At 40.8% G+C, this 10,324-nt stretch overlaps 1 protein-coding gene across 1 annotated transcript; it reads right to left on the bottom strand.

The window, feature by feature from the left end:
- Positions 1–451: 451 nt before the first annotated feature.
- Positions 452–8,353, bottom strand: nfil3-5 (nuclear factor, interleukin 3 regulated, member 5). Its single transcript, XM_019105714.2, has 2 exons — positions 7,780–8,353; positions 452–4,532 (listed from the first exon to the last, which is right to left on the bottom strand). The coding sequence occupies exon 2, from the start codon at positions 3,988–3,990 to the stop codon at positions 2,206–2,208; it is 1,785 nt and encodes a 594-aa protein (XP_018961259.2). The 5' UTR covers positions 3,991–4,532; positions 7,780–8,353; the 3' UTR covers positions 452–2,205.
- Positions 8,354–10,324: the final 1,971 nt, after the last annotated feature.

Genomic DNA, 10,324 nt, shown 5'->3' with positions numbered 1-10,324 from the left:
GTATAATTTACAACTGACTTTATGACGTTGGTAATTTAATCCATCAGTGCATATTTGGAGGAGAGAAAATGAAAGCATTTTTATGTGTACTTCTATTTGTTCACAGCCTGTCGGGTGTGTGTGTGTGTGTGTGTGTGTGTGTGTGTGTCTTTGGGCTGTGACAAAAGTACTGTGACTTGGCCAGTGTTACATCATATTGGATGACTCTTGTGCCCTGCAGGAGTACAAAGTGTCCCTATGCATTTACAGAGCTCTCATTTCAATTAGTTTGTGGTGCTAGGACGGGAGACGAAAAGGCAGAAGCTGGAACCATAAAGTTTGTTTGCTTTTCCGTTGGTCTGGTTTTAAATCTTGTGCAAGTGCAGGCTGGTAGTGTTTATGGTAACACTTTCTTATGGGGCATTAAGGCTTGTGTGGGCATAGCTGAGAGGTATAAACAACATTAGGCAACTTAAATTCAACATACAACATGTTTTATTATTCTTTCCACTCCTTTAGTGTCATTCTGAGCACCTCGACGGGTACGTCCACCTCTTTTAACAAACATCTTTTTTTTCTTTTTCTTAAAACTTCAGTAAATACCACACAATACACCAGGGTACAGAGGTGAAATAGATTAACAGGACATGAAAATACATACATACTGTATCACATTGAGGTGAACAGACAACAGACACAAGAAATATTAACCCGAAAAGAATAATAGCATTGGAATATAAAATAAAATACAATATTAATAATAATAATTATTATTATAGAATGCCAAAATAAACTTGATACAAACTTAAAATACTCAAAAGAGAGAATTTGTCTGTACACTTTTTACATAATGGCCAGTGCCAGGCACCTGTTTGGGAACAATAAACATAGATTGTATAAAATCTGATGAAAAAAATTCAGTGCAGAAGCAGCTTTCAGCTGTGGTAAATTCTACAAAGACAACTAGTGGGACTGGATTTGTGTCTAGGTAACACTTAGTCGCGTACTGCAGCATTTTACTGTGTGTTAACTTTTATACACAACAGTTAATGGTTATGATGATGCAATGGGCTACACACACCAAAGGAGAAACTCTCCAGTTCTGCGTAACCTCAACCGTTTCTTCTCATGAGGTAGCATGTGAGGCTTCTCTGAAACCTGACCACAGAGGAAACGACCATCTTGAGATGGCAATGATATATCTTACACTTTGTACAGTCCGCATATTAATTCGGCCTCGGGAGAGACCGCCTTGACGTTTCTGAAAGGGTTTTTACTCTAATTTGGCTAAATGTCAGGTAGACTTTTTAAAAAAAAAAAAGGATTGGTCACAGTGACCTTTAGAAGGGGCGATCCATCAGGCTCCTTTACAGTGATAGAATATAGTAACGTGATGTACAAAAGGTGATTTTTCACTGGTTAACCTTGACCTATGAATAACCGAAACACTATGAAGAGAACATTCCCTCGAATGGTGTGATACAGGGACATAAATACAATGATTTAAAAAATATAATGGAAGCATCAGATATGAACATTAGGAAAGGACTATACAGGAATTCAAACAGTAAGAAGTAGACAGTGTTCGTAGTCTTTCTCCCACTTTTCTACACTTTAAGATTGACACGTCATGTTTTTTTTCATAAAATATATTGAAATATGATATGTTTAGTCATGTCACAGTATTATAATAATCCAAGTGCTTCAATAATGCTAAAGTCCAAAGGCAGAGGAGAGAGACAGGCATTAAACCGGTCCTGAAATCAGTAGAGAGAAAAGGACTTGTGCCTTCAACTCCATCAACTTGTGGTGAAAACTACTTGGGTTCAGAGACTACCCATCAATTTAGCTACGAAACATGGTAGAGATATGTAAATATTCAAAGGTGAAGTCAAAGGCTGCTATACAGAGTTTTGTATGTTTGTTTCGAAAGAGGAAAAAGATCATTTGAAAGAGCTCGATTTCCTCTTTGTAACTGCTTTGAGTTACAGTTAAGTGCTGGATGAAAGGGAGTGAGAGAACAGAGCTGCATTAAAAGGTCACAGAATCGCTCTTGATAAGAAAACGGACCAAGAACACAAGATACTTTCTTGTTGTTGTTGTTACGTATAAGCAATAGACTTTAATGCAGTTAATTGGTACCATTTTCATTTTTCTTTTTATGGATGGTAAAGGTGACATTTATCAAGTCCTGTCTTAACTATTAAAAGATGCAATGTGCCAGTTTCAGTCACGTTTCTTGTTTCTGCTACCTCGTCCTCCTGAGCTCCTCTTCCCATTTTCCTTCCATTCTTCTTCCTTCTCTCTGGAAGGAGACTGTTGTGTCCAAAGTTCATCTGTTGTCTCACTCTCCCCTTCCTTGCTTCCAGAGCTGCTGCCTTGCTGCTGGTTAACCTGCGCTAGCGCCAGGTACGGGTGCTGAGGCAGAGCGGAATCAGGTGACGTAGCAGCAGTTGTAGCCGGGACGTCTTGGGAGCCACTATTAGATAGAGCTCTATACTTGAGTCTTAGCTTGTGTGGCAGAGCAGTGCCTTTCATTTCACCTTGGTAGTCTCCGTACTGGTAAGCATCACTGGTGACCATGGTGGGTGAGGATGCTGACTGGTGGATGGCATGATATCCACCAGTATCAGAGGAAGAGGATGAGGGAGATTCATCGTCAGTGGAGGCTTCCTTATCTGAGCTGCGTGGGTCTCCGTCGCTAGAGGAGGTGTCCTTGCCTGAGGAGGAGTGCTCTTGGTAGAAGCCATCTGCTTTTGGACAACCTTCATAAGTTAGCACTGGTGGCTCCTCGCTCAGAGTGCCGAGGTATGGATTGGACCGCTGGTATACATGGGCTTTTCCAGCCTCGTTGACCAAATCTGGGGCAAAAGAATTGGGAGTGCCCTCTTGAACCTGACTTCTGCATTGTCCTTGAATGCTCAGGTCTTGCTGCTGTATGACAAACCGCCTACTTTCCCCGGCACCTGCCTTGAATTCATAGCTTGGTGAATCCAAAGACCTCCTGGCCAGCTGCTGTGCCACCTCTGAAAGAGTCTCTAAACCATCAGGTCTTATTGGAAGATTGCACCCTGTTTGAGTAAAATGAGTGATTTGCCCATTCTGTTGTGTTTGGGATGCCACCTGCTGATCCATGTCCTCAACCCTTTGGCTCTCAACAGGGTAGGAGCTGCTTCCGGAACGAAAGAGAATGACGCTTCTTTGGGGTGTGGTGGAAGGAGGGGCTGGGTTGTTGACACCTTCTTGGTGTTCCATTTCTTGCGCTTGGTGATTCTCCAGTCGTCCAAGACTTTGATGGTCATTGAACATACCATTAAGAACACTTGCCTCAAGCCTGTTAATGTCCATTCCAGAGCTCTCATGTTTGATGTCAAAGTTGATAGGTTCAGGACTGTCCCGTGAAGATCCATCAGACATGTCAGACAGTGATCCACGTGGGGAGTACTTGTGTAACATTGTGTGGCGTTCACTCCTGGTCGGCTGCTCAGCCTCTGAGGAATCAGAGTTCATCATGACCTGAGAAGCACTGGAGTATCCACTGCTTGAGTAATATGGATTTCCGGAAGTTGCTCCGGTACCATTAGCTCCATTAGTCGCTGCCTCTGTAGCATTGCTGATCTGCTGTGTCTTCTCCCTGTAGGAGGCAGAGCTTATGAGTCCAAATCTTAGTTTCAATTGCAGGAGTTCTGTCTTCAGCCGCACATTCTCCTCATTCAGTGCCATTACCCTGTTCTCCAACACCATATCATTGAGCCGGCGCTTCTCCCTTGACCTTTTGGCAGCCTCGTTATTCTTGCGACGTTTTTCCCAGTAGGATGCATCTTTCTTTTCATCTGAGATGAACTCCCGCTTTCGCCGACAGGTCATGTTGGGTTTTGGTTTTATTAGTCGGCCTTGACGAGGAGGGCTGGTGATTTGAGGTGATGGTAAACTCTCACTGTAGTTTGAGAACGTTTCTAACGTTTCCAAACTGGAACCGTTGTCTTGGGTAGGAAGATTTAGGCTTTCCATTGTGGTCCTATTAAGGCCAGTTTGTATAACTGGCACTCAGTGTCATTAAAAATTAATGTTGCAATACTGAAGACAGTTTGTTTCTGATTCAGACTTCAAAAACACACTTAATTGTCAGAATGCACAATGACGTATGAGGTTCTGTGTTTCCTCCAAAGAGGAACTGTACGTATTTCTGATTGATGCCTTTTTCCTCCTACTCTAACCAGTCTTTCAAACCTTTCAAGTGTCCAGACTGGTCAAAAAGATAAGAAAAAGATGAAAGGCAACAAAAACAACCGTCATTGGATAGGTGTGTTAGAAGTTTAGTTTAGTGAGGATAGTCTTCTTTTTTGTTTAGCTTGCTTTTAGTTCTTTCTTAATTTAGACAGTTTAATTTGTTGACTTGGCAAAGATCCTTGTTCTTGATGGGTGAGGTGGCAGTGCAGGCTGGGATTGCTGTTGAAGAATAAACTTTCTTTTACCAAGCACCCCAAAAGATGTTGATCATTCAGAAGATCCGTCTCAGCTCAATGTTTTATCCCAGTCTTTGATGAACAGATCTGTAAAGACAATGAAACAGGATGTGTTTACTTAAAATGTGCCTACAAGAATGAATAAAACAAATGTGTCATAGAATTAAAGGTAAGAAGAAGTAACAGAGCAGAATAAAATGATTATAAATGGTGTAATATTTCCGAAGTTTTCTACTTTATTGCACTGGTGACATTGCCGTTTTTTAACTCCATTGTAGGTTTATGTATGAGGTTAAGAAGTAGGCTACTCTCCGTCCCTTAAATTAGAACAAGCATTTAACTTTATTTGAGGGTTTTGTGAAGACCTTTCCTATACAATCAGCATTCAAAAGTTACACCTTTGATCATAAATACTATGGATGAATGTCAAATGATGCAATAGCAAAATGTATTCTCTCTATTAATTCTGAAACATCCAAGTGTTCCATTTCCAATCTTGGCAGCAACTGAAATGTTCTGCTTCTCCTCTGTCCTAAGAGCTCTAGAGAAATGTAGGTCAGTAGAGTAGCGTAGCACAGCGAGTAGGAGATCACGCTGTGCTGCAGTAGGACACTTATTGTGTAAGATACTGCACTGTCACATAATCGGAGACACCTGACTGATTGCCAGGACTGCAGGCAAAGGAAGCACAACAGAAGATAACTAAAGGTGTGGAATATCCGGAATAACCCTCATTCTCTTTTTATCATTTATTTGTGATCCAAACATCATTTATTGACAATGTAACTAAGAACATTTGGTTTACTAAAAATAAGGAGTACGTAATGTACAACTAACTTTTTAACTGACTTCTTATTGTGCTTTTTTATTATTTGGACTTTGGACATCCGATTTTGCAGCTTATCGTGAGAATCTGAATTCATGTTACATAACCACACACAGCTATTGCACCACTGCTTAAACAACCTCAACACCAGGCATTCTCATAGTTCAACACTAAAAAGAGGAACAGGAACAAAAATGTACAACACAAACAGCCCATTGTTCTCAAAAGCAAACATAGAACTTTGCATACGCCTGTTTTGTTTAAGCCCGATTGAATTTTCCCTTATCTTCAACCACATGAGTGAGTATAACTTTGTATTTCTACATTTGTGCGTAACTTTGTCTATTATGGTTAGGCTTAACGCACTGTGGGGACAGAGCATCCTGAAAACATGGAAGCACAAAGTATCTGGTCCATGCATGACAATTTATCCGTAGGAACGCAAACAAGAGCAAGGGGGAGGGCGGTGGACGTTGAGCATGTGTCCCACTGACCTAGAAACCGGCTGCTCCGTAAACACGGTGCGTGCGTGCACTGGGTCCAACACTGTGCTGTAAAATAGGTCAGTGGGGCGGTAACGGTGTGTGCGTGTGTGGGTGTGTGTCTGTGATAGAGTGCGTCTGAGCAAGTGGGGAGGAATTATAGTGCCTACCAAAAATAGTGTGCTTGGGTGAGGGAGGAGTTAAGGATTCCAATTGGGGGATGAGACAGGAATTTACCAGCACTGCGGAGGTACAAAAAAAGAGCGACTACGTCAGCATCAGAATATTAGATTAAACTGGGCTATGAATCACTCCAGTGATGCACTGATACGCATCAAATACACTAGCATTTTCCTGAAACGCAATAAGAAAGGGAGGAAGATTTCAAAATGAGGGATTTTGCTTTTAAACCACAAGGATTGCCCAATGTGGTCCAGCTTTTGTAATATCACTCATCAGCTATAACACAGAGAATGAGGTACTGCGCAGTTCAGACTGCAGGTTGTGGCTCGATGCCAGATTGTCATCACAGTCAAGGATCATTTTAGGACATGCTGAGCTAAATTCAGACACCTAAGTTACTATAAATATAGTGCCTGTAATCCTTTATTTAATGGTAGATTAGTGATTTAGGATAGGAATGTTTTTCAAAGAATAAGGAGGAGGACATAACCGTCCACATGCACATTTGTGTTATTCGTTCCCCCAGCTTGTTTACTTTTCCTCTTCCAAGAATAAGTGTCCACAATTCAGAAAAAAAGAGCTTGAGTTCCAGTCAAACACACAGTTATGCACCGTTCCACACGGATAGTGTTTACAACTGGAAGCCTCCCTGCATGTGTTCTCCTAGTCACATGTAGGCAAAATTGTTACGCCTCCAGTCATCTTTCCAACCTAAAGGCCAAGTAGGCCAGTAAGACTGTGAGATAGTATGTTGGCTAGACTCTTAATTACAGGGGTTAATGTTGAAATCACAATAGCTTTCCATGTAAATTGAGTTCACACCAACTTGTCAGAGACTAGGGTTCTCTTCAGATTACATGACCACTTGTGTGCATGTCATTTGGGTTTTTTTTTTTCTAAAACAAAAACGTTCTTATTTGTTTTTCAGACTGATGCTTAGTATTGCGAGAAGTTTGGGAGCAATGTGAGGCAGTTTCAGATTCCTGCCATTGCTGAACGGGGAGTGGTGGAATTGTTAAGGGGCAAAGTGTACTTAGTTTGGGAGTAGGTCAGCTTTTTATGAGCCGTGCATGCACATGGGTATTGCATCACAATTAATTTATGATAGATTGTTAAACATTTGCACATTTGTCTGCTAGTCTTGCTTGTGACTAAACCTGACTAAACCTGCCTCTCTCTTTCCCAACCAAAAGTTTTATGCCGCTTCACATTGCACAATAACCTACGAGACACGCACTCACATTACAAGAATTAATTCACTTTTATTATTAGGCTACTGTGACGTGATTATTGAACATTCGCGCATCTGAGAAAGGTCTGTCTCTGAACATCGTGCAACCAAACAACCCCTATCGGGATATCCTATTTTACAACCAAACGCCTTGTAAGAAACGCTGACTTGCAACTAATTTATTGAAATGCAAGGGAATTGTGCCACTGCAATGCACAGACATTAACTGACCCCACAGCCACTCTTGCGTTTGGATTTCGTAATGATCGCCACCTCCCCCACGCCACGACCGTCTCGCCTTGACATTGAATGTTAATATGCATGCAATGCACAATGCGAGATAATCTGTTGCTACCTTACACTTCACGATATGCCAAAATAATCAATAAAGAAAAAAGCATTGAAACCCAAATAATTTGTCAGTCAGCGAAGCATTTGAGAGGCATGCCGACACTGAGTCCGTTTCCATGTGAACAATAACATGCCCTGACCACGTTGCAAGGTAAGAGCCTAGCCTACAACTGCTTAGCCTGCTACAAGCTCAGTAAAACACAATACATACAGCACGTATTATGAAATATTATGTGATAAACCGAATGCAGTTGAACTCACCGATGTGAAATAACACATTCCTTTCGTTAAACGGAAGAATCCTCTTTTATTCTTCTTCAATAAATCGCTCCTCCGTGCCTCTATATGCGGATTCTCGTCCCGATTCTGCTCATTCTTCCTTTTACAACTTCAGTCTGGGCTGAAAATGTCCCGCGTGGGTCGTGATCCACTCACCGGCTTTGTGTGGATTAATGTGACTCCCTGAATGTGCTGCTATTCGCCGTCTATCTCTCCCTCCCTCTTCGTCCCTTATGTTATGTCGGAGGCTTTGCTCCAATTTTCCTCTCTTACACACACGTACACACACACTTTCTCCTCTCGTCGTCCTCGAATGTGTGTTAGTAGGTCAGCGGTTGCATAACACGGAGCTTCGGGTGCCTAGTCACGTTTTTGTTCATCAAGACGACACACAAGCCTCCGCTCCTGCCGAAATGACCGAAAGGGGAACGGAGGTGGTCAAAAAAAGCTCTTCTCCCGTTCACCGTAACGACAGTCACCCTATACACCGATCACATACACAGCAACTGCTTCAACACGCCTCTGTGTACTCAACACTTCAGCTTCTCTGGAAGAAGGAGGTTACGAGACTGCTAAACTGTTGCGTAAATATTCACAATTACATAAAAGATACTTTGGCTCAGAGAAAAGTCTCAGCTGATTACAATCTATCTCACCGTCTATTTTGAAAAGTGACATTTCTTTAAATATTTTTTGGTTCTTTCTTTTAAATATTATATCAGTAAAATAATGTATTTAGGTGATATTAAATTAAGTGCATTGTTCCATCTCAAACGTAATATTGTGCTATTTTTAAGAAGTAACAGGATTAAAGGTTTTATTAATGATGAAAAATTGATCTTGAGGATAAGTATTATAGAAGTGTAATTAGTATAGTATATTATTAGTGTAATTAGAATATTATAGCACTGTTATTATTTACACTGTGGTACAAACTAGCAGTTACTTTACTGTAAATACAATGTAACAATATGCACATTTTAAATATATAGTAAAGACATTTAATATAGCGTAACATCGAATTATATACTGAAATATTAGTGATGAGTTTAAAATAAACACTAATATAATTCAGCTGCCTATTATTTAGATTATATAGTGTCACATAGTGATTTTCAGCCCAAAAAATGCCCAACAAAAGCTTGTTCAAGAACAGGAAGCCAAGTTCAAGGTACATTCTTAACATTTTATTCTTGTATGCATTGCAGCATTTACTCATATTTAGGTTATGTGTACGTGTCTGTGTATGTCATTATTACATGAATCTGTAGGTTCTTCCTGTTTTACTAAGTTCCTTGACCTGAATAATGTTACAGGTGACAGTACAGTTCCCAGAAAGTGCTAATTATACATAAACAAACAGGTAACGTCATTTCTCCAAAAACAACTATAGGGTTTTCCAACCGGTTGCTCAGTTTGAATCCTTACAAACCTGATTCAGAAATCACTTTAAACACATCTTTGTAAATGCACTTGACTCCGGTCCCTTCATGGGAATGTTTGTTCAAAGAAAATACATTTACATTTAAATGAAAGTGGGTCATACAATTATTATCCTCACAAATTTGCATGAACCTCAGTGAACTCTGAAGGAATGATTCACCCCAAAATGAATATTTGCTTAAAATGTAATCACCCTCAGGCCGTCCAAGATGTAGATGAGTTTGTTTCTTCATGGGAACAGAGAAATTTAGCAGTATATCACTTGCTCATCAATGGATCCTCTGCAGTGAATGGGTGCCATCAGAATGAGAGTCCAAACAGCTGATAAAAACTCTACAAGTAATCCACACCACTCCAGTCCATCAATAAACATCCTGTAAAGTGAAAGCAGCGTTTGTGAGAAACAAATCCATCATTAAGCCTTTTTTTCCTGGGTAAAATATGAATCCTTTATGCATAAAATTGCTTTCTCCAGTCATCTCGTCTGAATTGGGCGAGAAATATGCACAGATCAAGCAGTTTACAAGCAAAAACAATCCAAAACTGTGCAAGTATGTCAGTAGGTTTTGATGTGAGAGGACATAAGAGAATGGACTTTTTCAAGCTTTAAGGTTAAAAATGTCTTGAAAGATGAAACACACTCATGAAAAAACATTGAATATTGAATAAAGAAAGTTTTCTAAATTTTGTATGGTGAACTTTACCTTTAAGAACCTTTTGACACAGTACGTGTATTTTTACCAGTGGCAAAAATAATCTCAAGCCAGCTGCAACAATCTTTATAACATGTGCCCACTTAAACCAACGCTAGAATGTGGAATCCTAGTGAAGTGCTAGGATCAAGAGGGTCACGGTAAGAGACATGTCAATTGTAGGCCTCCGCCGCCAGCCCACGCGCTCCCCCTTCATCTGTCGTGGTGCTGATGGACACTACGCAGAATGGGGGTGTTGGCCTTGAACTTGCCTTTCCCTCCCCCTCCGCATTCTCCCCCATTCACTCACAGCTGCGTCTGCTACAGTTCCCTAGGCAACCGTTATGCTGCCTGCCTAGCAACTGGTTTTCCTCCCCCCTCCCTCCTTGCAG

The sequence above is a fragment of the Cyprinus carpio genome, chromosome B6 (assembly GCF_018340385.1).
Source record: "Cyprinus carpio isolate SPL01 chromosome B6, ASM1834038v1, whole genome shotgun sequence".
NCBI lineage: Eukaryota > Metazoa > Chordata > Actinopteri > Cypriniformes > Cyprinidae > Cyprinus > Cyprinus carpio.
This window is presented reverse-complemented; position numbering and strand designations above follow the sequence as displayed.

Bases quoted from the DNA above. Each gene is read 5' to 3' on its own strand.
- nfil3-5 (XM_019105714.2), bottom strand. From the start codon at position 3,990: ATGGAAAGCCTAAATCTTCCTACCCAAGACAACGGTTCCAGTTTGGAA.